Source organism: Pogoniulus pusillus, chromosome 1, assembly GCF_015220805.1.
Source record: "Pogoniulus pusillus isolate bPogPus1 chromosome 1, bPogPus1.pri, whole genome shotgun sequence".
NCBI classification, from domain to species: Eukaryota; Metazoa; Chordata; class Aves; order Piciformes; family Lybiidae; genus Pogoniulus; species Pogoniulus pusillus.
In genome coordinates, this window is record NC_087264.1 from 27,872,766 (window position 1) to 27,900,008 (window position 27,243).

The 27,243-nt window shown below is 44.1% G+C and overlaps 1 protein-coding gene across 1 annotated transcript in view; it reads right to left on the reverse strand.

Moving 5' to 3' along the window:
• LTK (leukocyte receptor tyrosine kinase) overlaps positions 1-27,243 on the reverse strand; it is a 175,688-nt gene that overhangs the window by 16,502 nt on the left and 131,943 nt on the right. The window contains 15 exon segments of the mRNA XM_064146069.1: positions 531-621; positions 2,034-2,220; positions 2,839-2,949; positions 3,643-3,795; positions 4,273-4,371; positions 4,879-5,061; positions 5,853-6,009; positions 6,537-6,608; positions 6,610-6,669; positions 8,823-8,973; positions 9,469-9,646; positions 11,973-12,074; positions 17,872-17,966; positions 23,693-23,859; positions 26,426-26,526. Coding sequence (XP_064002139.1) covers positions 531-621; positions 2,034-2,220; positions 2,839-2,949; positions 3,643-3,795; positions 4,273-4,371; positions 4,879-5,061; positions 5,853-6,009; positions 6,537-6,608; positions 6,610-6,669; positions 8,823-8,973; positions 9,469-9,646; positions 11,973-12,074; positions 17,872-17,966; positions 23,693-23,859; positions 26,426-26,526 — 1,907 coding nt within the window.

Sequence of the window (27,243 nt, forward strand, 5' to 3'; positions counted from 1 at the left end):
CCTAAGTTTCCTTTGTTTCTTGCCTACTCTGATCTATAAATCACTGTGGCAGAAGATTCTCTGCTGGAGTGAATTGATGCTTCTGTGTTGACTTGAAGGGAGCTATATTTATTTACGCTGGTGGAGAATTTGTTATGCTAACTAATTGTATTATGCCATCTGGATCCAGGTGACTGACTATCACAACTTTCCATCTGAGGGCACTGACTCCATCTCTCCTGAGCAATGAGAATGGAGCTTATGAAACAGATTCCCCCCTTTTTAGATTCTCTTCCTCATTAGACCACAACTTACAGTCATTAGACATGCAGCAAACAAGACAGATGGTTTACTTTCATCCTGCTGCTACTGCTGTACAGCTTAAAAATCAAAGATTATAACTCCTAGATGCAGCAATGTGTGGAAACCTCCATCACACGCATACATTTGTCATTACGCATGGGCTAAACATGAAGATCCAGCTGGAAGTAACCAGATAATATGGCTGTTATGGGTAATTGTTGTGGTTTAAGAAACATGTGGGTACTGACCTTGATAGCCACTTGAAGAGGGTTGGGATCCCCTGCAATGCCCACCACAGTTCCCTCGTAAACCTCACCAAAGGCACCATGTCCTAGTGCCCTGGATGTTAAAAAAAAGAGAGAAGAGATGTTACTGTGCCCCTGGATACAGCACTGGCAAAGCTCTTCTCTTCAGCGAGTCCAAGAACAGGAGCAAAACCTGCTGTAAAAGATGAATGCAACCACAGAGTTTTGTTTTCAGCTCAAAGCTTCAGAAAATAACTTCTCACTACTTCCTGTCACTGCCACTAAAGCATGGGGGGCAAGGGGAAGGGGGGATTGGATGCTTAATGGTTCTGGACAAATAAAGCAGCCTTCTGAAGTTTTGGGCCTTAAAAGCAAGGGTGGCAGTAGCAGGACAAGAAAGAAATGGAGAAGAAGAGAGCATGGCAGCTGCAAGCTGGTGTCTTCAGAGATGGCACGAGACAGTACACAAGAACAGCCAGGCCTTTTCTTCTAAAGTTTACATAACTTTGATCAACAACATCTGGGTGGTAGGGAGCCAAAGAGCAGTCTGGCACGTGTTGCCCTGGCCCAGGAAATGCTGACCAAGAAGCACCGCTACAGAACTGGAAGGGTCTTACTGGCAGGTGGCTAAGTGTAACCCAGGGCATCATGGAAAAGCACAGAGGTGGTACCTATGCTGCATGAGGGAACACAGAACAGGAGACTCGTGAACTTAAACTTCTGCTTGAGAAGTTCATGCAATCAAAGCATCTTAGAGAATGTAGAAAGTGTCACATCCATCCTATTTTGGCTGGCTTGAACTGGGTGCTGTGCAATGAGTGAGACAGGTGGCCCTTGTCCTCTTCTCCTGGGTACCTGATGATGGGTAAAACAAGCAAGGGAGCCCTTCCTCTGCCTTTGCTCCAGACTGCCTTTCTTGTCACAATTTGAGGTGTCCCAGGTTCCCCTAAGAAAACTACAGGGACCAAGACGCATCCCAGAGGATGGATCTGGGGGTCTCAGGATGCTGTAATGTTGTTAATCTATTCTGTTGTCCGGTATCACAGCTTTTTAAGCCAGTGCCTGGCTGATATCACTCTCTCCTCTCCTCCCTGCGCTGCTCTCCCTGGGCAGAGTGCATCCCTCCTATCTCACTGTTTGTGCGGGAGGTGGCTTCTAGCCGGCAGGGAATTCTGGGCTGCCTCATGCGGCCTGCTGGGGCCTTGCCGGCCTAAGCTGGAGACAGGGCGAGCAGTTATGGCCTACTCTCAGGCCTGCCAAGGGTGGAAGGGGTGGAGGATTCTAGACCGATTTAGTCTGATAACCTTGGCCCAGCGTGTGGATGTATCCATTCCACCTGACTGCCTTTTGCACATGTGCACTGTAAATAGAATCTCCTTTAAACTTCCAATCAGTGTGCAGTATCTTCCTTCCTGCTCTCTGAAGGAGCGCCCAGCCCTGGGTAGCTCCTGGCCTCAGAGCAGGACACCTCTCCCGCGCCAGAAGCGCCACGGCAGCAAGCCTTACCGAAGCAGAGAGATGTTCTTCCGTGGGATCTCCTTCAGCTCGCTCAGCGTGGCAGCCTTCCCTGCAAAGCAGTAGTTGGGGTTGTAGTCTGTCATGATGGCTGATGTGCGGATTTTGCTCAGTTTATACTCTGGACTCTGCAGCCGTGCTCTGGCTCCTTCCAGCTGCTGCTTCTTAAGGTGATAAACTGCAGGCAGGGAGGCAAATTAAAAAACGCACAAATAAGATCAACACCTGAAGAGAAAAAGATAATGGTGGCCATACAAAACAGAAAGAAACCTGCTCCATAAATAGAGTTTCTTGAGAAGTGTCTTTAGCTCGACAGTATCCTGCTCTCCTCCACGCTCTGTAGGGAAATGATGTGCAGGCTTACTCCTGCAGAGCCCTAATCACTTGGGAACAGCTTAGGTTTCCTCTACTTCTTTGTACTTTTGGGTGAAGGAAGGTGGCTACACAAGACATCTTGCTGGTGTCAACCATCTCTCTGAATTCGTTAGTTACAGGTTGTGACCTCAGACTATACAGCAGTGGCTGTTAAAATAAAGCCTGGCACGAGGGCTTTTCAAGCCCTTTTCTCTGTATCAAATACCAGGACACAGCAGTCCTTACTCTGTAGGACTATGCTGGTGCCTAGCTGTGGTTTGGCAATGCTTTCTTTCTCCCTGTCCCACAGATCCACTTGGGAGATCACCACACTCTGAATGCAAGCACTGAAAGTGGAGGCATGTGGTTGGGTGGTTTCCTTTTGTTTAATTTAACTAGGAAAGGACAAGTCAAAGGGTGATAAGGAGTAAGTGTTTCTTACCAATAGATAGGCTGCCACAAGTGAGGACCATTCCAAGCACCACTATGACAGCAACCACAGCTAGGAGGAGTGGGAGAGGCAGATGTCCTTCTGGGATAAGACCCTGGGGCACTGGGAAAAGGAAGCAATCAGAGCTGCTGTAAAGCATCCCTCTGAGGGTTGATTCTTTTTCATGAAACAATATAGAAATCATGACCCAACCATCTCCTACATTACAGCAAATCCCTCTACAGGGGATTCAATCGTTTTTCAAACATTGTGAGGATAGAAAACCATCTGATAAAACACAGACTTCATACCCATTCTTCAGTTTGTTATACATGGGTAACAGTAGGGTTTACAAGTTGAAACTGGATGCTTTGGAGTTCCCAGAAACTATGTCAGGAAGTAACAGTGAATTCCAGGCATTAGCTGAAGGGGCACAGTGGGAAACCTCTGTGGAAGGAAGTAATTTGTGGCTTAAATCACTCAGCAGCAGGTGGTATGATATACCAGAGAGGTATTTATGCTTAGAGATCTGGTACACTGGGGCCAGTCAGGAAGCACACATCGCGTCTCTTTACAGGTATTTCATCTCCTACCTAATCCAAACTTGAGTGTAGGGGATAGAGACAGAGATGCAGCTCAGCATGTAAAGAAAGGACATCAGGAGTTTTCAGTCATGTCTTTGGCTGATATTTTTCATGACACTGTTCCCTGGAGCAGCTAGCTGTAACTTGGGAAACTGACTATCAAAAAGCCAGAAAGACAAACAATACCTAGAATGCAGATGTTATCTAATGAGCACAAAACTACACGTCTTACAAGTGCAGGTGACATTGTCATTGGCTAGCACAGCCCCCATCTCACACTGGCACACTGGCAGGTTGGTGTCAGGGTCCCGCTTGCAGTTGTCGGAGTGGCAGTGGCTGCAGTTCAGATAGATCTGAACCTCCACCTCACCGTGACTCTCCATAGCTGAACAAGGAATTAAGACACAAACAGGTGAACTTACATCAGTTTCCCCCTTTCTCATGCCAGTAAATTAAAAGCCCTACTCAAAACCCAGAAAGCATCTACAACTTCTCTCCATCTCTGAGGAGAGCAGGTAGTCCAACACCTAGTGGGTAGTCAAAACCTGGTAGAAGCCAGGGGGAAAGAAAGTACTGCATCCCTCAAAGAGAGAGGTCTCAGAGTGAATTGATCTGTGAATCTCTGGGAATGAGGGTGTGCAGTTGAACCTGATGAGTGGCATCTCTCCCAGCTTAGAGAGTGACACTAATAAGGGCTCAGAGCACTATGGAGATATTTAAAGAAATCACCACAGGTGAAGGTCTGACCTGCAGAGTGAAACATATGAAATGCATAAAAAGCAAGAGAAGAGGGAGCAGGAAATAGGAAGAATGAAAAAAAGGAGGAAGTAAAGAACTAAGTGGAATAAGAAGTATATTGTACCTGCCAGGGGGTGCAAGAAGATCTCTCCAATGGGATTCACAAAAGAAATGCCATCCTGCCCACCAGCTGTGATATCGTCATTGTGAGAGGCATGCCCCCCTGGGGAAGGAAGAGGATGGATGGCTCTCAGTGCTGCGTGCTGCAAAAAATGTGATGCCTCTGAAGCAATGCATTCACTGCTGCCTCCTGTCACCAGGGGTGACTGCAGCCTTTCAATGATATGGGTATGTATAAGGTCCCTGATGGATAAATGCTCACTTGACCCAGTCAGCATCAAGGCTAGTGAAGCAATTCCTTTTGGTGTAGGTTTCTCAGTTCAGCAAGGTTAAAATGTATTCACTTCAAATAGGGAAAGGAGAGGGAACATTTTCTCTGGGCAACATGGGAATAAAGGAAGGGGTGATCCAGCACACCTTCCAAATACTAAATCATGTAGGAATGCTTCTATAAGCTTGATTTCCCTGTTAGAGGGAGATAATGGAGAGAAGGACAGGTTCCATGTTGTTCAGCTTGAAGAATCTGCAGCAGTGCACCTCCAGCCCATAACTACAGGTGCTCTGGAGGGTACAAAATTAGACATCATGGCTGTTTCTTCAGCAGACTTACCTCTGTAGCCTCCACCTCCTCCACCAGAAGTACAAGCTCCTCCTCCCCCACCAAATCCACCAGAGGTAGCCCACTGGAGCTTGGCTAGTGCTTGGGGACAAGCTTGCCCCCCTTCTCCACCTTCCAGAAGGGATTTCCCAGCCTGAGGAAGCAGACTCTCATCTTGCCAGCCACCACCTCCACCTTTAATCAGAGAGTGAGAAAACAGAGCAAGGATACATAAGAAATAGTGGAGGAAAGTCTGAGAGATACTGTAGAAAAACAGAGATTGGTCTTTATTAATTTCTGAAGTGCATGCATTCAAGTTAACTCTTTCTTGAAGGTTAAGAGAACATACAGACCAGCTACCAAGATACCGTGGATAGTAAGAAAATTTAACACACAGCCTTATGCGGTCAGGGCTTTCACCCACAGGAGCTGCTGAATTCCTGGAGAAATGAAAATAAACTGGATTTCCTCATCTCCCCCTAGTGGGCCATCTGAAAGGCTGTAACAGCAGAAGATGGAGAATCACTGGAAGGTTTTTCATGTCTTTGGAACAAATTCTAGGTCCAGCTGTTACAAGATTACAAATAAGCTTCAATTTCTGGTATAATTGCTATAAAATACTTAGTGTCATTAGGGTTTAAGGGGAGTAACAGGGAAAAAGCTTTCTCTTCAAAGGCCATTGTTGGTGTGTGGAGGAGTGGGAGTGGGCTCCATTCCCCAAATGTTGTTTTCATGGAGTCATTTCATGGAAGAGAGGAGTCCAGCTATGGAATAGCCTGTAGTGGATCACTCGTCCTACACATGGCCTTCTATCTGGTGGCACTTGATACAAGCAGACACCTATTACAGACTATCAGCGTGTTTCTAACACCTACTGCCACAGAGAAATTCCCAACAGCCAGAAAGAAGCCCTACACTTGCTGCCTACAGAACAGTGGATGCTTTCAGTCATCTGATTCAGACCTTGTGTAGTTCTAATGTCTCACCTGCTGCCCCACTCCTCCCACTGACTCCAGGTACCGTGGTGCTGTTCTCAAATTGCTCCAAGGGTACATCATCCAGGGAGCTGTCCTGAGCCTTCAGGTAGGCTTTTCCTCCTCCTCCTGCTGCGATGAGCAAAGGTTCGAAAATCCCATTCTTCTGCTGCAAAACCCCCCATCAGACATCAGAAAAACTTCACATCCCTTGGACATGTGAACTCACACAAACCCCTCAGAAAGCACAAAGAGAGGCCCAGGGCCAGGCTGCCTGCTTCCCAGGTTCATTACAAAAACGTTTTGCATCATGTTCCTGTGCACAAGAGTAACTCTTCAACTAACACTAAGCTTTAGGAGTTCGTCCTTTTTTTGTAGGACTGCTGCCAGTATTAAAGTGGGATCCTGGTGGGATTCCCAGACCTGAGCTGTCAAGAACTGAGAAAGGAGTTATCTTAGTGACAGTGATAAATACGATCAAGGACATGAAAAGATATAAAGAATTTAAATTAAAAAGATGAGCAAACAAAGAGAGACAGAAGGGAAGGGATAGAAGGGGAGAGGGGAGGTGGGAGGGAGATTCTGTCTTCATCCTATTCTTTTGAAGAACTGACTGTCAGAATCCATGACTGACAGTGGGTGCTATTTACTCTGCTGGACGCTGCTCAAGCCAAGAGGCAAAAAGGAAATACTTACTCTGAAGATGTAGGTTGCACCTCCTCCACCCCCACCTCCTCCGGCCCATTCCTTCAGGTCCTTTTTTTTTTTTGTACTCCTCTTCAATGAGAGATGACTCCCCTAGGCAGATCTTCTGGGTCTCAGGATTGCTCTGAAAGGAAACAAGAAAGACACTTGAATATCAGCAAAGTTCAGCTCTTGAGGGTTATCTGTACACCTTAGTCTAATGAGGTTATATTGTTTGTGACATCTATCAGGCACATAAAAATTAGTGGAAAATTAACTCTTCTACAAGGACTAACAGCTGTCTGAACTGCAAACTCACATTACACATGCAAATGAAAATACTAATGCTCACAGGAAAAAAAAAAAACCAAAGCAAACTATCAGGAATTCAGTATTGATATCACACAATTCATATCCAGAACTTCTTATACCCAAAAGCAGTAAAATGTGTTGGTCTGTTCTCAGAAGTTGGTTACTGCTGTATTTGTTGGTATTTCTCAAGGTCATAAATGCAAAAAGCAGACTGAGATGAGTTGCATTTTGTTAAGAGTGGAGTTTCAGCTTCCTGCTCCTGAGAACACTGCAAAGGCTGTAAAAGTGAACTGTGTTTGGCCATCTGAGATTTAAAAAAAATACATTTTTGTGACATTGAATTCTACAAGTTTCAGTGACTTTGTATATAAGCCCAGCCTCACTCAGATGAAGTTTGAATGATTTCTGACTATGCTGCCTCAGTGCAAGTGAAATCTCTATTTGTTTGTGTCACATCACATATCTAGGCCACAAATGTGGTGCTGACTTTCCTAACTATGTCCTTTCATTCAAAGAAGAGAAGGAATGATGACAAGGAGCATGAGGAACATGGAAAAGCAACTGGGGGTAAATCTAAGGAAACAGAACAAGTTTGGAGCTGCAGAACCTCTTCAGAGGAAGGAAGACAAACATCAGTTATCCAATATACAGATGCATCAGGATTTCAAAGCCAAAGAAAGCTGGGCTTTGGAAGTGGGGGAAAAAAACGAACAGAAACTTTTCCAGTAGTGCCTGTCAAAGGGAGCCAGTTAGTGCCGGGTTATACTTTGCAGCCTGGAGAGCAAGCCACGAAATGTAAGGACAGCTTTGCAGATTGTCACCTCAGGCAGTCTGTAAAAGGAAATGCAGACACACAAATGGATGTTTTGTTTAGATAGATGCAATGCTTACACTATGTAAGGAGAAAAAAAGCTGGGTTTAGAATCTGATGCAGTATGTGGGTAAGGGGCTTGGGCTAGATGACCCTTAAAGGTCCATTCCAACTCAAACTATTCTGTGATAAACATCATATGGTCTGGGCAAGGTAAATGGTAACTTTGAATGGCTACAGGAACAACGTATGCATCCCAAAGCTCAGCTGTCCATGGGGAAAGAGGGCTCTGTTGAGTGACTTGGGCAGGCTGGATAGATGGGCACAGTCCAATGCCATGAGTTTTAACAAGGCCAAGTGCCAGGTTTAGTTGATTAGATAGTGTTAGATAATAGGTTGGACTCGATGATCTCGAAGATCTTTTTCAACCTGATTAATGTTGTGCTTCTGTGAAAAGAAGCTTTGTTCCTGGGTAGGACCTGACAGATCACATTAATGAAAAGAGGTAATACCAAAGAATTCATGCTGAAAAAAAATAACTTTTGGGCCTAAATGATAAAAGGTCTTTCAAACCATTTGGTCTGGCATTAGAGGATACATATATAAGGATTCATGTTATCAGCTTCTGTTTCTCCTAGGTGGGGTTTCAGTCATTACAAATGCCTAATTCAGGGGCCACTGTAGGTAGTGGGAAGTTTTGCTCTGGTTTTGGACTCAGGCCTTCAAGAGTATCTAAGTCAGTGCTGCCACAACACAGCTGGATGCTTCCATAAACAACAGTAAATTGTCTGAAATCCTGGCAGACAGAAAGAAACCTAAGCTGTGGAAAACCAAGAGAGGGAACAACACAACTTTCACCTACTAGCTTCCTGCTTAAAAGCAGCAGAAGGAAGCTGATGAAGATTTATTTCAAACATAAGGAGCTTAAAGGAAAGTTCCTATGGGCTTCATGTTTGTTTGTGCATTTGGGGCTCGTTTTCCTTTTTGGAGTTCCTTATATTTTTTTCCCAGATACTTTCTAACTTAGTTTATTGGTTCTTCTCAGTCTCCTCACTGGACTTCCTTGCTGAATTCTGGGATTTCTATCACTTACCACCAAAACCCAAGCCACCCACTGAATCTCACTGAATCACATCTGCAAAGTCTCTGTCCACATGCACTTGTGGAGCCCTCACCCCAGGGCAGGCATCCTCCCCTTGCTGCCCCACTAAGATGTACAGCAGCTCATCTTTCTCCAGCTGGAAGGTGGCTGAGATGAAGACTCCATGGGACCTCTTATTGTGATTTTTGGCTCCCTTTCCCCCAGCTGCTCCATAGGCAGAAATCCTGGAAGAAAAAAATTAGGTAAGAGACAAATCTCACACTTCTCATCCCCAAAACAACTGTTCCTGCCTGCACTTCCACATAGTCACTGCTTCAGAGCAGGCTCTCCTGCTGCAGCATCTCACAGATGTTCTTTGTCTGGGACTCCTGTAGCTAGGCTGCTTAAGAGGACAGACTAATTCTATAGCAGAGCACTGGAGACAGAGGCTTCAGGAGCAAATAGCACCAGTTGGTATAGCTGAATCAAGAGGACCAAGATTTCAGGACTGAAATGATGGCTGCAGTTCCACTTAGCTGCGTGCCTACACTCTCTCTCCTGATCTTTTTTAAGTCAGCACTCCACCCTTCCATGCTCAGCACAGATCCCCACACCTAGAACTCCTACTTTTCTCCTACTTGACTGCCCCCTTCATCCACTCAGTGCATTTTCACTTGCTGAATCACCACAAACAAAGGCAGGTAAAGGTGGCTGCCCCTCCAGCACCTGCTGATACTCACCTGTATCGGTTTGTGGCTGGCACTCTCCAGACCTGCACTCCCCGGAGCCTGCCCTCTTTTTCCACGGTTACTGACACATTGCTGTTCCTATAGGCACTGTCACACTGAGCTTGAGTTGGCCCATGTGGACCACTGGCACCACACGTTGTGAACCACCAGAGAACAACAGATGTGTCCCCTGTGGCCAAAAACAGAAAAGAGTTGGGGCAGATGTAAGCTCCTCTTTATTCCTCAGATGTGAAAGAATTCACATCGCTGGTGGATAAAGAAACATTATCTGTAATTGCTTCTGTGCCACTGTGATTAGTTTTTATGCAGACTTTTACCTGTCTTAATGTGTGTAACAACATGTAACTACTTCTGCTTAGTAACACAAATGATCTTTGGTAAATTGGCCTTCTCCCTGAGGCTGTTCAAGGCCAAGCTGGGCTTGGGAGGCATCCCTGTCCCTGGTGGGCAGGTTGGGATGGATGATCTCTGAGGTCCCTTGCAACCTGAGCCATTCTCTAAGTCTATGAGTCTATAACTTTATAACTCACAGAACTATATAACCCATAGAACTATAAAATTACAGGGCAAGTGTCATGGAAAGAAACATTTGTTGCTGATGATGCCTTTCCTTAATGATCCTTCAATAACTAAATTGCCATTAATTATTATTATTATTATTATTATTATTATTATTATTATTATTCATAAAGAGCATTAATGGTTTTTATACAAAAAGCAGATGATCAAGAGACAGACTATTACAGCAGTGTATACTATCTACTATTTGACCACGTTGTTGTTATTATTATTATAACCACACATACACACACAAAATGCTTAAACATGCATTTAAAATGTTGAGAACTTGGAAGCCAGTACCTGTTAAAGTTAAATGAGTCTGCTCAACTTTAATTTGTCTCATAATAGAATCCACCTCTAATTATATGATTAGATTACTTACATTATCCCTGGTTTATTCTAGTCATAGTGCAGTTAGTGCTCTGTAGAACTCATTATTTGATTCCCTCCCCACACACCACACCCCCCCTTATTTTCTGCACAGTATTTAACACATCATGAACTGCAGATAAAACCCATCAGCTGGGAAAAAGGGAGGAGGATGAGACTTCTGAGGAGGGGTTTAACCAAACGATGTTATCGATTTTCTCTTCTCTGTGCCAGCAGGAAGCAAGGAGGTATTATTCAACTTTTCAGATAGAACTGCAGCATCTATACAGAAATAGAAACTGAAAACATTTCCCATTACGACTATTAACTATCTATGAAAGATGGTGGAAGTTTTAAGTGACTGGTCTTGAGGCTTGCACAAGAACCCTGTGGCAGCAGCAGTGGTCAGAACAGCCTCTTGCTACTTTCAACAGACATCCTTTTCCTCCAAGCAATTCTTTTTTTTTTTATCCCTGGCTCTCTTTAAGCATTATTATTTTGTTTCCACAACATGTCCTTCATTTCACAACCTTTGCTCAAGACCTTAATGTATCAATCTTGCCCAGTGAATGAGATGTGGTCTAAGAAAAAAGCCTATTCAATAACATATCTCAAAACTGTAAGATGCAGTGCATGCACAAGGGCCAGAGTCAGAAGCAGAACTCTTTAAGAGCTCCATTAAGATAGTAGTAAAAAAATCACAAATCTTTAAATGAAAAACTCCAATCTTGTTTAAAGGAAAAGCAAGCAAAACTTTCTGTACAGGGATGCCATCCTCTGCACACACAGATGGCTCACTGGGATAGAGCAATCTCTGTCCCTGGAGCTAACGTGAAGTGAACACAATACAGATTGCTACATTTCAGGTGGACAGAGGCTTCAGGAGGTAATGCAGTCACATCCAGGTATTTGTTGGCAGTTAAAAAGCCTCAAGCACAAACCCCTCCTTCCTGAAGCTTTCCTTTAAGCAGCTTTTCTCACTCACACAACTATTATCTGTCCTCCAGAACAGCAGTCACTATGGTCAGTGTCCTCCATTCCTATCTTTTATCTGATTTTTCTCCTCAGTGGATTTCCAGACCCTCGTTTACTTCCCCTCCCTAGACCTTCATCTTTACATTCCTATTCTCCACTCATTAGGTTCAGCTTCACTGCTCATCAAGTCCCAGCAGATCATTTCTATCTATCCCCAGCTTTCTGTACTTTTTTTTCCTGACCTGGCTTTTGTGAATTCCAAATCTGAATCATGCAGCTTCTATTTTTACTTAAATTTTCTTTCTTTAAAGATTTGCCTTTCTTTTAAAGAGGTAGTTTAATAGAGTCCTATTTAAGGACTGGAGAATGAGGCTCCAGCAAACTGCTGCCCTATAACCAAACAGAGGCTACCTGTCATGGTCTCCACGTCTTTGGGATAGATCACATTTAGTTGCTCTAGAATCATAGAATCAACCAGGTTGGAAGAGACCTCCAAGATCATCCAGTCCAACTACAGTGCATACAAATAACACAGAAGGGGTGAGACCTTTTAAAGCCAAGAGACAGGGTTTTGACACTGAATCACATACCTGGGAGGGAAGGCTCTTCCAGGGGGTTCAGAAGATGCTCACCCAAGATATTAATCTCCCGTGGGTACTGGCGCTTCCTACCAACATGGTTTGGTTGTCTTCCTATAACAGTTTATGGAACAAATGAGACAGATGAAAGGAAGGTGGAAGAGAGAGATGGAAAATTTAAAGATCACATGAATAAACCAAGTACAAGCACATGGTTCAAAAAACATGAATGCAAACAGAACAATCTTGGGCAAAACAGAAACTTTAAACCATCATAAACTTCAATTATTCTTGTAGGCCCAGGTCTTGGGTTACCTACTTGTAGTGCTGAAGTCAGGGAGCTTTCACTTGAACGTATTCCATGCAGGCTCACCTGCAGGATAAGCTCCTCAGCTCAGAAACTGCACAAAACGCTTTAGGAGAAGCATATTGTGGGCAAACAGATAGCAGGTACTGACGTTTCACTGGTCAAAGGGACATGTGACAAGCCTGAATGGACAAACGAGTGGAGGTGTAAAGCAGAGTGGTATCAAAAATTGGTATCTTTGATTCTGAATGGTGTCATGGTAACTAAACCAGCAACCAACTTTGAGCACCTCAGATCTTTCCGGAAGACTAGAATGCTAAATGAAATGACATGTCTCACTAATATACACAGTTAAGAAAACAAACAAAAATTTTCTGGACAAACAGAGCAAAATGCTGTATTTCTGACCAGTGAAGCAGACCTTCAAAAGTCAGCCCCTTCTTAGAGAGGATGGTTTTCAAAGCAGCTACCGATCCAGAACATCTGAATGCATTGAGAACACCACACAACCAAAGCTGCCTTACAAGAGGAAAAGGTAAAAACTGAGCCATTGCCTTGTTATCTACAAGCATCCTGTTTCAATAGTTAATTACCCACTTTTGTGCACTTCTTTGATTGGAAAATCTCTGTAAGACAAAAAAGGAGAGACTTCCTTCCATTTTACGAGCTCTCAGTTAATTTAAATACCGAACATTTTTCATCATTTGAAAAACATGACAAATATTTCAATTTGTTCCAGTTGTGAGAATCTAACAGCTGTTTGATGCTCTATTCAAAAGAGACTCACTCAGTTCCAGCTGGACAATTATCTCTGCTGCAAAGCCACTGCTCTAAATAGCGATAATTAACACCCTTGTTAGCTGTGTCAGAAAGGCCAAATAACTAATTGAAGCATGGAGACCTTGCAGAGATTTTACTCCTGAGAATATTCCCCCCAGGTCTGACTGAAAGCATATTGATGGATGGAGGTAAAAGGAAGCTTTGTACTGACATGCTCTGTTCGTACTGAGATAGAGAACTTCAATAGGTGAAGTTGTCAAGGCAATGAAAAATGAAATTAACCCAAAACAGATGAACTGGATCAAAGACAAGAAGGAAAATCAAATGAAAAAGACAATGCATGGCCAGAAAAGATGCTTAGTCTCCCAAGGCCTGCACTGAATTACAAATCCCAAAGGTCACAACAGTTTCAGATACTCAGAGACATAGAAGTCTGGTTACGATTGCCAGAGCAAAGGAATGCAAATGACTGTCTGAAATAGAGTTGGTCAATGTGTCTCTGTGAAGTGTTTTGCAGCATCCCAACTGAATATCCCAAGGTGGTGGTTCGTTTCCAAACAAACAGTCTTTCCTCCTTCTCCAAACACTGTCAGACTCTCATGCACTGGAAGAAAGTTTCTGTCCCCCTGGTACTCAGCAGCAGACTAGCTGCAAGACAAGCCTCAGCCTGTCCAAAGGCGCTGTTAACTCGTAGAAGGCCAACACATTATGCACCGCCAGACATGGAACTGTAGGGTGGCATTTGCTACAAAGGTGGTGTCCAGAATATCTTAGCTTCCACTTCCTCCTCCGACAGCACACATGCTGACTGTAGATGAATGGAAGGTAACAAGACTTAACTCATATTAAGGTGTACTTGTATCAGAAAAATATGAAGACCACAGGAGTAATTTCTTTGGGATATAGCTAATGCTGAAAACAGACAGAGGGGAGTGTGTAAGAGAAAGGCAGGGTATCTCTTGCTGGCAGACAGCTAAAGTAACTCCTACTTCTGGGGAGCAGTGAAGGAGAGGAGTACTTGGGAGTCCTTCTGATGGATGGAAGGATGGCCATGAGCCAGCAGTGTGCTCTTGTGGTGAAGAAGGCTAACACCATTCTGGGGTGCATTAGAAGGGCTGTGGCTAGTAGGTTGAGGGTGATGCTCCTGCCCCTCCTACTCTGCCCTGGTGAGGCCTCATCTGGAGTACTGTGTCCAGCTCAAGAAGGACAGGGAGCTGCTTGAGAGAGTCCAGCCACAAAAATGATTAAAGAAGTTGAACATCTTCCTTATGAGGAGAGACTGAGGGAGTTTGGGCTTTTTAGCTTGGAGAGGAGATGACTAAGGGGTGACCTCATTCTGTGTAAGGGGTGAGTGCCAGGGGGATGGAGCTGGCTTCTTCTTGGTGGTGCCCAGTGACAGGACAAAAGGCAATGGGTGGAAGCTGAGGCAGAGGAGGTTCCATGTGAATCTGAGGAAGAATTTTTTCACTGTGAGGGTGACAGAGCACTGGAACAGGCTGCCCAGGGAGTCTGGAGATATTCAAGAAGAGCTATTCAGTGTGATCTGCTCTAGGTGATCCTGCTCTGACAGGGGGACTGGACCAGATGATCTTTTGAGGTCTCTTCCAGCCCCTGACATTCTATGATTCTGTCTCTAGGAGTACAATGGGAAAAAAAGGTACTGGCTGGAATGGCTGGGATTAATCAGTACGGTGCACCACAGCATCCTCAAAATCTGCTTGGTCTCCTTAGAGATTCCACTTTACTGGTGGAGTTTGGAGTTCTCCTGGAGGCTTCTCCAGTTTGTTCTGGAGTGGGACAGAGAACGAGGAAGCTGAGCCAGCTTCCCTCTTCCCCATCCCTTTGGCTGATCTCTTGCATTTCTAGTCAACACCTTCTGAAATAATTTAAATGAAGCAGTAATGAGGCTTGAACCAGCCTCTCCATTCTCCTCAAGCAATGAAACTGACAGGCCAGCAGTCCTTGGGCTGGGGACTCCAAAGACAAGACCTAGAGATGTGCTATACAAAAGCTCCCTTTGGACAGTCTTACTGTTTACAAACCAGTCTCCTGGGAAAGTGTAAATGATGCACAGAAGGAAATGTAATCCCTAGATCAGGGCAGCAGAGTCCCCTTTGTTAGACCTGTGATCTTGGAGCAATATAACTCTTGAAACATCAAAAGATAATAGTAAAAGCAATGACCACAGACGTAAATGGCGAGGAAGGCACAGTCAGCCCTCTGCCATGCCAGACCATATTTTATATTTAGACACTCAAAATTCAGACCTCTTCCTATGAAAGCGATAATTAACCAAAATGATAAAATGTCTGTCACTTAGAAGTTCTCACAACGAGCCAAACCTATACCATCCACTCTGTGACACTGTCTTACACATGGAAGCGGTATGAATTAGGTGGTGGTGTCATCTAACCCTTTTCACAGGCAATACGTCTGTCACTGCCCAAGGACTGCCATCCAAAGAATGGTCTGATTGGTTTTTTTGTCTGTATTGATGGCCTTTGAGCTGCCCTCACTACCCTAAATCTTACCAAACCTTTCCTCTTGATTTTGAGGTATATGGAAAACCTCACCTTCTTCCCCAGTCTGCATACAGACAAAGCAGTGCTTTCATGCTCTGCATTGGGTTTTGTAGAGCAGTTTAGCTAGAGGATTGAAATAGATGGAGAAAATATCATTTACTCCCTAGCAAGCAACAAAATCTTCCTTCCTGCCATACATCCTTCCTGCTGCCCTCATGCAAAGAATTCACTGCTTGGATCTTAATTGGCTCCATCTCTGACATTTGAAACCTATCTTTGCCAGGGAGATATAATTTCATTACTGAAAACACAGCAGAGCTGCTGGGCTTCTCTTCGACCTAACTGAATTAAAGTCCTGAGAAGACAAATGCAAGGGGGCTGCTTGCAAAGGCGAGAAAATGTCAATTTGCAAAGAGGATTCAAGGAACAGTGGCAAGTGCAGGGCTTCTGAGAAACATCTTTCCTCGTGATTCTTTCTTCTGCATGAGTCACACGTCTCTAGGTCACACCTTCAGATGGGGTAAGTGCCAGTTGCTCTTGGACATCACTGCACTCTATACTAATTGAGAATGAGGAGTAACTTAGCAGTCTAATGGACAAGCTCTGATAACGTTACTGCAGTGACGCTTATGCCCCAGATGCTTGCCAAAGGATACATCCTTGCAAGAGGGCCAGCGAAATATCTGTGGGTAAAGTAGAGGCTATATTTATTCTCAGGAGGACAGTAAACTCCAGCAGCTGGATGCATATCAGCTAGCACAAGAGTATCTGGAACCACCTCTTTCAGTTTTCTCAAAAGACGTGAAAATGAAGTGTTAGCAGGGAGGTGCCAAAGTGCTTAGGAGCCAGCAGGGTAAAGTCCCTCAGAAGGAGCTTTGTGGAAGGGTGGTCTCAGTGGCCACAGACAAAGGGACAGAGAACAGGAGGCTGAATCAGACAAAGACTGGAGACAAAAGGGGCTTTTGTTGATGAACTTTTAACACATGTCTGCTTTGACATAATCCTTTCTTGTTACCTGAAAGGATGTTATGGAGAGGCTGGTGCTGGTCTCTTCTCACAGGTAAACAGTGATGGAACAAGAGGAAATGGCCTCAAGCTGTGACTGGGTAGGTTTAGACTGGACATTAGGAAACATTTTTTCACAGACAGAGTGGTGAGACATTGCAATGGGCTGCCCTGGGAGGTGGTTGAGTCACCAACCCTGGATGTATTTAAAAGTTGCTTGGATGTGGTGCTTGGGGATATGGTTTAGGGTGCACCTTGTAGAGTAGGGATATTGGTTGGACTTGGTGATCGTGAGGGGCTTTTCCAACCAGAATGTTTCTGTGATTGTGTGATCTAGTTAAAGATAACTCTGCTTACTGCAGGTGTGGGGGTTGGACTAGGTGACCCTTAAAGGTCACTTCCAACCCAATGCATTCTATGATTCTGTTATCCTAGGTTATAGCTAACATCTTCAGGGACACACTGCTAAACTAAATGCTGACACACTGGAGTGGTGACACATTTTGTCTGCAACAGGAATCAGAATTCAAGTGCTGCATATTCTCCTGTTCCTTTGCCATAGAACATACATGTCTTTTCCCCAGGGACGAAAAAAGAAGGCAGTTGCTAGTAATTGCAAGTGGTTCAAAGCATCCATACTCTTTTCACTTGTCTGCAAAGAAGATCCATCTCTTGCTAACATGCTTCAGAGGGTAGCACTGGCTTGACTTTCCAGTGGAATATATTGTCACTGGTCACATTTGCAGTAATAAAGCAAAGGAAAGGACAACTCTTACATCTCTGGCAGTGACAGCTGATGTACCTCTTTGGAGAGTGAAACAAACTTCCTGCAATAATCTAAACTTTACTGTCAGAGACTCACTTTATTCCTTCGTTTTCTTCCTTTGCTTCACTAAAATACGGTGACTTTTCCCTTCAACTTCAACAAATTCCCTCCAGCTATCAAGCGCCAGGGTGCCTAGGTCAGCAGGGACTGCTGAAGAGCTGTGTGATGTAATCCTTCCCATTTAGAGGCTGAGGAACAAGTCTGATGTTTCTTGCCAAGACCCACAGGTCTTAACTGTGTGCTACAGGATGTCCCAGCTCAGAGAGAAAAAGAGCACTTGGAGAACGACACTCTGTATTGCCTCTACTTGCAGTCTTTGGTGGGTGTGAGACAAAACGGCACTGTGCTGTAAAAACTGACACAAATGATCCATGTGCACTGTGTGGGGAGAACAGAGCACCTGTATCCTGAATCTGGGGGATGCTGATCCTATCAAGCTCTTTAAGGAATGCTGCAACATTTGTGGCTCACCATTAATGAAGCAGTCTTGTCCAAATGTAATATTGTCGACAGCAATGTCAGCTTGGGAATTCCAGCCCCAGGTTGCCAGGAGTTGCAGTTGAAACCTTTGCAATAAGACAGAAGTTTTAGAGAAGACAGCTAAATGAGCAAAACCAAAACCCCAACCAACCAAATAAACAAACAAAACAGCAACAAACAAACAAAAAACCCTACACCCCTGTGATGGTTTGGGAGTTACCCATCCCCTCCACTCTTATCAAATCACCCAGACTTATATTCACAGCTTAGCACAATATAGTAGCAGGTATTTACAATACATTATAAATATCTACAGCTTCATAAAGAAATATACAGGTTAAAAGTAATACAGAAACACAATTCCCCTCCCAGAAATCAGAGTCCCCAGGAGGGGCTTCCAACCACCCTTCCACCTTCTTTCCACCCCTCTGCCTTATCCCAGAGTTTGCCTTATGTGCAAGGTGAGTTTGGAGGATCGGCGAGGGGAGGTTGGAAGAAAAAGGATTAGTTACACAGAAGCAGCCCAGGGAGAAATACAGACTCCAACAGATACACACACACTGTCTTATCTATGTTTGTGTCCTTGTTTTTATATGTCTCAACAAGCCTGAGTGAGGTAGACCTCACCACTGTTTTCTTTCCACAGCCTATTGTCTATTTTTTCTCATTAAAATATTCCAATTTGCCTCAAACTAGCACAATCCCCAAACCAAAAACACTATATTGTCTTATCATCAAATCATGATTGTGATTATTTAGAATGTTTTCTCCAGACAAGCCCTGCTGAGCAGGCACGAGGGGCTGACAGAAATCTTATCCCACCTCAACAGTTAAAAAGGATCAATCAACACTTATATGCTGCCATTTCTCGTGAGGACCAAGAATGAGAGGCCTGCTTCCCTTCCCTTGCTGTCTGCACATGTATGTAGAAAGACAGGCTACCAGTGATAAACAGACAAACATTCAATATCAACAGTCATGGAATGAGATGTGCAAAAAGAAAGGGGAAGAAAGAGAATCTCCTTTTTACCATCTCTAGAAGAGGTAGCCAGAATGAAAATTGAACAGAACAACAACTAAATAGACCAGAATCTTGGGCCTGATCCTCAGCCAGTGTAACTCAACAAGGTGGTAGGAGTTTATTCCAGCTGAAGGTCAGGACATTTGCAATTTCTGCCTTTTAAAATTCTGCATTCTAAATTTCAATTACTGGCTGGTAACTCCCTGAAGCATTCTTTTCTCTGGGCTGTCTTGTCTTTTTTCTGCTACTACCAGGTGTTTAGCTACTTTTCTAGGAGGTCTGCCACATCCCATGTGTGTTACTGCATTCTGAATTCACAAGGAAGAAAGAAAATGAGCTGAAGGATCTCCTCCTAATGGATAGGAGTGAATTATTTTCCATTAAATTTCAGAAATAAACAGATGTCTCATGTCCAGTCCATTTACAGCTTATTAAAAGCATACAGAGGGGACTTCTTCTGCTGTTACTGGTGAAGTTCAAAGACAATTTATGAAAGATCAAACACTGACCTGCCTAACACATTAATCATTCAGCCTGGGAACACACTTATCCCAAATTAGTGGCAATAAAGTATGTGTATGTATTCCACCCACCAGCCAAATGTTGGTCCATAGCCACAGTTGAACTCATGTTGCATAGCTGCATCAAAATCTTTAGGGATAAGCTGCTTTCCTCACTGCTCAAGAATGGTTCCTCGTGCTTCAATGAAATTCACACCTACACGATCCGAGTGCTCTGGGAGTAAGTGTTGGTGTAGCAAATGCAAGTCAAGAGTCTCCTGAATGGCCACTTTCTTAGCTATGGAGTTAGCAGGGAAATCTGCTATTAGGTGCCCTTCCTACAGAAACTTGCCTCTTTATTAGCAAGTTTAGCAATAGTTGAACATTTTCAGACCTTGTACAAAAGTCCAGTTACACAAGACAATAATTCCTCCAGCCATTTGGTGGAAAAGAAAGTCACAGTACCCTGAGACCAGGGCGAGGGCACTTCTAGGACCCCAGTCATAGAGCACTGCAGCCTACCTCTTACTTAAGGCACCTACATGGCAGGATACCCTTGATCAGGTCAACCTGTTGTGTCTGATTCCTGGAGTCAGAGCAGGAGAGGGCCCTTGACACTGCACATTCAGGCAGATTTCTGCACCACAGAGTGCAAGCAGGAGCTTGGGGAGAAAACCTGCACTCCCAGTGCATGAGAACAGACACAAATGCTAGGCTCTGCATGCCTCCCCTTCTTCATAACTTCAGAAAAAGGGGAGGAATTTGCCTTTTGAACTCTGCACTGTGTGAGCTAGAGGGGTTTCCAACGTTCCTGCTCCCTGAGCTAGTTTTGCTGACTCCAGTATACTACACTTTCCAGCTCTCTGATGTGTGCTCTTTTGTCTGTCTGGTTTTCTCCTGGCAGCAGCCTTTTTTGCCCTGTTTGTGTGAGCCAAGTGAGCAAAGTTGCCAGCTGATTACCAGTTTTTGCAATAGCTAGATGCCCTACTGGGAGGCTGATCAGCAAACTGTGTAGTTTGTCTTACTTTCCTCACAAGAAATAAATTCACTGGAGGAAGCTGTTGCTAAAAACTTCTTCTATATCCCTTCCATGGCCACATCCTCCTATCCACTAAGGCTTCTTTACTTCTGGCCTCATCAAGCCATTTGTGTCTAACACTTTCCCTTGTGTGATTTGTGCCCTCCCACCCACATTGCTAGTAGCTATCATCGCTTCAAGGAAACAGGGTAAAATAAAGGTCCTTCATATAGCAAGAGAAGGACACAAATTTCCTGAAGGTTCAGGACACAGGGAAACAACATGCCAGTCCCAACTCTATACTGAAAACATTCCCTAAGCACAGCATGCCCAGAGTTTGCACTAACCAGGAAAGCTGTCAGTACCCACTAATACACAGACAAGTCACCCATGTAGGTTCATAGCAAGCTGTTGTAGGATGGTACAGAAACATTCACCAGATGCCTCTGTTTACCATTGTTTGCCACTTCACCAACACCAAGCCAATTTAGGCTGAACTTGTCTATCTGAGTGACTTGGTGTGACTTGCCTAGCCATCGGAATGTTTTGCCAGCATTAAGGATGAAGCAATGAAGAGGTTTTATATTTCCACCATGGTCAAAAATGCTGACAACTTTTTAAGTGCTCTGTGCTTCCCAGGTATTAAAAGTGGAATCTGAAAACTGTGAGGAAGAGAGATACATGGCAGGGATGAGCTTTTCTTCCATTTAAATGAGAACCTATCCAAATTTTAATGAAGTGTCCCTGAAAATGTAAAATCCCTAGTACTTGTCTAGCAGATTTTTATAATCCTGCAGATACCCTCTTCCCAGGATATCTTCAAGTCTGGGGTTATATGGTGCTTTTTGTGTTGTTATGAACTGCCTCAGGTTCTGCTTCAGGTAGCTGAAGTGAGAACTGCCCTTCCAAATTAACAAATGCACTTTTTCTTCTGCAGCCCTTCTTTACTTTGCCAAATAAGAAGGGGAAAAAGCTGACTAAATTGAATCCAAAGTGAATAAAGTGGCATCATGAAGAAGATGGAAAACTCATTAGGAACTTTGTATCAGGGGAGCTTGAACTGGATGTACAGGAGGTATTTGGCCTGAGATCTGCAGAGAGAAATTAATAGCCAGTCAAAGGGGAAAACTAGGAGTAAACCTTTACTGCAGGTTTGAGGCACAAGATATACTAGTAAGAGTATGGAATGAAAGTGTGGGGAAGGGAGTCATACTAACTAAAGAAACCAACACACAGAGGCATAGCGCCTGCAGGAAGAGGGGTGGAAACAAGAAACAAGGAGGACCTCAGAGAGGGAAACTGCAAATGGAAGCATGAGACATATGGGAGTTTGAAAGAGAAAGGTGACCAAGAGTGCAAACACAAGGAAGAAAGGCACTGAGTGCTCACAGAGGCAGGTGAGTTGGGACAAAAAGAGCAGAGCATAGAAGAAACAAGGCAAGAGGTCTAGGACTGTGTGAGTGTCCTAGAAGGAAAGAGAGCAGAGATTCCTCACTTGGGGCAAAAAGCTGCAACACCTTCCAACAGTGTGTGCTGCTTCTGTTTCTGTGCAGCACATGGTCACTCATTACTTCTGTTAGTCACCTGGCTAGTGCAGGTGGCACAGCTTTGCTTTCTAGATTGAACAGTTCCAGCCTCACCCGTAGTGACTGCCACTGTTGTACCACATCAGTTTAGATCTGTTTGAAAAGAGCTTCCAAAAAGTTCACATGAATTGAAACAAGACAGAACTACTTGAAACACACTGTCATAGTACACGCACACATGACCTACCTATTTTCTTCATGTTGTTTAAGTGCCCAACTTGTTCAAACATCACAGCCTTTGAATATCTGTTGTGTTTTGTGGCTTTTTTTCATGCAGGTGCTGGCTCCCTAAAGCCTCTTACCCCCTACCATGAGATCCATTTTACCTGAGAACTGAGGGCTGATGCAGAAATTGGAGGCTTCAGGAGGAAGGGTAAAAGGACCATATATCAGAGGAAGCACCAGGTCTTAAATACCTCTGAGGAGTCCCTAGGACTTTGCTGTGGTCAGGTCCACATGAAAGTGCCTGTGGAAAAATACTATCCTGGATAAATTCACTGTTCAGAACTAAACAGATGCTAATCCACAGGCCTCCAGACTGTGTCAGACAAGAATATTAAATACAGTGCCAGCATGCAGACCTATCCTACCCTAAAGGAATAGTTCACAGCAAAGGTGTGTATGGTGAATGCATGATAATGCTGAGAGCAAAGGCAATAATGAAATTAAACCAGAAAACAGGTGAAACAACATTCTCTTCCTCTCTGGATTTCACTGCTGCTTGGGTCTGAATTTCTATCACTTCCAGACCCAAATCCCTCAGCCCTTTAGACAAATATGAAGAGAATATTGGAAGTTGAAAAGGGATCCTCTCACGCTTTCCAATCCATGAGGCTTTGAGCTGTTATTGCCAATAATAGGTAGATATTGTTCCCTTTATAATATTCACTGTAGAAACTGTGGTGGTTTTTTTCTTAAGTGTCATGAGAAACAGGCCTTCCTGAGCAAGATGCAAAATAAAACCCAACCAAAACCCAAAACAACAGTTTGGAGCAGTTTAATAATAATTTGTGTCATGCAAAATAACCAGCTGCCAACACCAGCTAGGTGGCTTGAGATCAAATGATTCTGGGTGAGGGAAGAGAAGTACTTGATTAAAATTAGACTGGGTTAAAATTCTTTAAGTCTTCAATACTTGACTTAATGTGAAAACCAAAAGTCACACTGAATTTCCACCTCTAAAACCATGGAAAAACCTTTGTGCAAGGCTTGTCTGGCACTTGTGACAATGACTGGTCTCCAGTTGCCCGTGCTGTGTTGATATGGATCCTAGACTAGACAGTTGTATTGGATAAACTGTGCTTTTACCAATCACTTGCCCCCATGGCTGTTTTTTGCTGTGGGAGTACAAAGTGCAGCTATGCTACCACAGCTGCTTCCTTACTGGGAGCACTTTGTCAGTGAGTACACTGGCTTTAATCAGCCTGGTAAAACGCTTTATGCACAGGCACTTGCTATCTCCAGTACCTGAGCTGCGCGTGGACATGCAGGCACACAGCATGTGCTCGTGCTGAGCTCTGTGTTCTCATGTATGATGGAATGTTCCCTCAGCAACCACAACTGCAGTGCTCCTGTATTTTTTTCACCAGGAATGTTCTTGGAAGAAAGCATGAAAGTAATGTTTCACAACAAAGACAGTAACTAAGTCTCTGTAGATGACCCTTTCTGCTGCTGGTGGAGCTCTTACCGGTTCTGAAGCACTGGCATTGGTAAGGAGATGAGAAACCAGTGATCACTCCAGCTGCCTGCCCTTTCCCACATTGGCAGAGTGATTGGAGCTCCCTTTACCTCTTCCCTGACAGAGAAGGAGATAGTGCCATTGTAGGTGCCGAAAACATGCACTGAGAATTGGATCTGTAATAGAAAAAGAATGGTATCCTGTGACTAAAAAAGAAAGGCACTTATTTCTCCCCTGCCTGGGGATCTGAGACACCAAACCTTTGATCTTGGGTCAAACTTCTTAATCACACACACCATTAAGCCCTCCCCACTATTGCTCATATATGACTCATCACTGCTCCTAGCACAATGTTTTCTCAGTGGAGACCCCAACACTCCTGTTGAGGAGCTGTTCTTCAATCACTGATGAAAATATCCATAGTCTCAAACACTATCTGGCTGAGAGTGCATTGGTCTCCTTGTTATCTCCTTCAGAGACGAGAAGTAGTAAAGCAGAGGAACACAGAGTCAAGAACTGCTTTATGATTAAATGCTTCCACAAGAGGTGGGTTATTGCAATAAAACAACATTAACCACATTTCAGTGGTTAGTTTAAAGATTGGAACAGGCTGCCCAGAGAGGTTGTGGAGTCTGCTTCTCTGGAGACTTTCAAAACCTGCCTGGATGCATTCCTGTGCGAACTACCCTAGGGGATCCTGCCTTGGCAAGGGGGTTGGGTTTGATCTCTGGACATCTCTTCCAACCTCTAAGGTTCTGTGATTCTGTGATTCCAGTGAAAGGGTTTGAACCACAGGTTAAAAATTCTAAGGATTCTCATTGTGTGAAGTGATTCTCCTTCTCTACTCCACTCTGGTGGGACTCCACCCAGAGTACTATGTGCAGCTGTGGAACCCTCACCATAGGAAAGACAGATCCTGAGGGATCAAGCCCAGAAGAGGGCTGCGTATGTGATCAGAGGCATGGAACACCTCTGCTATGAAGAAAGGTTGCGATAGTCAGAGTTACTCAGCCTGGAGAAAAGAAGGGTTCAGGGAGACTGAAATGTGGCCTTTCAGTACTTCTGTTGTCCTCATCTTTACTATAGATCCCCTTTTTTTAGCAAGGCTACTGTAACAGGACAGAGAGTAATGGTTTTAAACTAAGGGAGGTGAGATCCAGACTAGATATAAGGAAGAATTTTTTTCACAGTGAGGGGGTGAAACACCAACACAGGTTGCCCAAGAGGTGGTAGAAGCCCAGATCCTGGAAACATTCCAGGTCAGGTTGGACAGGGTTCTAAGCAACCTGATCTAGTTGAAGATGTCCCTGCTCAGTGCAGGGAGGTTGAACTAGATGACCTTTAAAGGTCCTTTCCACCCCAAATCTTTCTATGATTGTAACCACCCAACATAAGGTGTTTCACTGATATGGCTCTATCAGTACCCAGGCACTATGTAGTGCACAAGAACATTCCAAAGGGAGAGGTGTCCTACCCCAAATGCTCTTGAAACAAGGAATTAGGCTGCCTCCAGAGAGTGGAAACCCCAATCAATATACTTGCTCCAAGTCATAGGCATCATCTGGACCACAGCACCCATATGACATGTCAGAAACCTAATTGGCTGGGCCAAAGTGTGCTCTGAAGCACAACTTGTACCTCTTTCTCTGGAGTAACCACTTCCCCTTCACTACATATCACAAGACAATTGCTATTTCCACCACTCCTCTGAACATTCAGCTGCTCTTTATATCACAGATAACACTGGCAGGAAAGGGAGCACACACACAGGTGCTACAATAATCACAGGAGATTCCTTGCTCCTGAAATGTGCATCTAAATCCTTGCCAAGACAAGGCAAGGATCACTCCAGATCTCCTGTGAGCTGTACACCATAACCAGCAGATTTACAAAACCAGGAGAAGAATTAATGACTATCCCCAATCACATTTTATGTTGTTGGAAGTACCCAGCAAACTTGACCTGCATTATAAAGAAATAGAAATGTTGAAGTTACATTTTTGGCACACATGCTGTATTTCTTTTGCCAGACATAATTAGGAAGCATCAAAGCTTTCTGCCTTCCCCTAGCAGGGCTGGACTCCAGCTCAAACTTGCAGCTTAATTTTCCTAAGTGTTTTGAGTACAGGCCTATTTAATATTTTTAATTCCAGAATCTCAGAGCTTTTTTTTTTTTTCTTTGTAGAGATTTGGGCTGAGGGCAGGTTATGTGATTTTAACCATCCCAGGTTGCCCTTACCTATTGAAATTCCCAGAAAATGAGAACAGAAGTTTATTATCTCCATCTATTCCTGGAAAATCTGATGCTTACTAGCCTCACATTTTTGTTCTCAGAAAAACTGACAAGTCTGTTAACTCCTACAGAAGTACTGCAGAATTTATGAAGCGAAATCTTAGCAGCGTTCAGTATATGGCTCAGCAGCCCAGACTGCCAGCCCCCTTCTGCATAAGCCAAGGCCACCCCATACAATTCAGACACTGCTACCCTTCAGAGGAATAGTCAGTACAGTTAGACTGGGGAGTTTTCCATGCTGAGGAGCTGACCTGGGGCTCCTGCTTTCACTTACTGGGGATGAGCCTCACCTCTACATTCCAGTTTTCAACCAATACCTAGCTAGGTGGCATAGCCAACATTTCTGCTTTCCAGGCAGTGCAGAGGCACAGGAGAATGGCATAGCTGTGCAAACAGTGCCTGCAGCCTGATGGTTAACTCCACAAAGGTGCTAAGACAGAGTGATCTACCTGGTAGTCTCCAGTGGCAATGCTGGCTGGCAAGCTGATACTGTAAGCCTTGGCCATATCAGTTGTCTGATTGCTCTCTGCTCGCAAGTAAAGGAAGTGTCCTGTGAACAGAAAAGTGCATCAGGAAAGACAAGATGATATTTTGGGGGTTATTTTTATACTCTCTTGAAATAATTAAGATCATTGTCCTGAGGCACAGAATATATAAGATGACAATCATGGCTTCACAGCAAATCTATTAGTGAGGATAAAGTAAATGCTCTGCTGCACTTCCACAGCACAAGTCAAGATCCCAAACCCTTTCCTGGAACACAGGTGCTTATACACTTCAGACACCACTCAAGTATCTCCCCATAGAGGAGGTCACAACAACCTATAGTGAACGCCTAACCGGCCCCGATTCTTACACAATTACCATCAACGACTCTTGCTGAGACAAACACTGGACTAGAAGAGCTTATTTGTAGTCTTTGTTCACAGGGACAGTTTATAAAAGCCCTCAAGAGACAAACAGGACACTCATATGGACACTCTTTGACAGGGAGATGACAGGTAAGGCTCATCTATGCTAACACTTCTGACTTCCAACCTGAACATATAAGGATCTGGCAGCCCTCCTTCTTATTTACCAAGCTGACAGTTCTGGAAATGATAGGAGACTTGTTCTTAATTACGATATTCTGAGGCACAGAATGTGTATGGTCACTTGGCCTTGGGATATGCTTATCCTAACCCACTCACAGAATCTGGCAAGGGTCTCCAAAAGGTGTGTTTCTAGAAGCTGCCTAACTCTGTTGGGCAGTTTTTACTTTGTGATG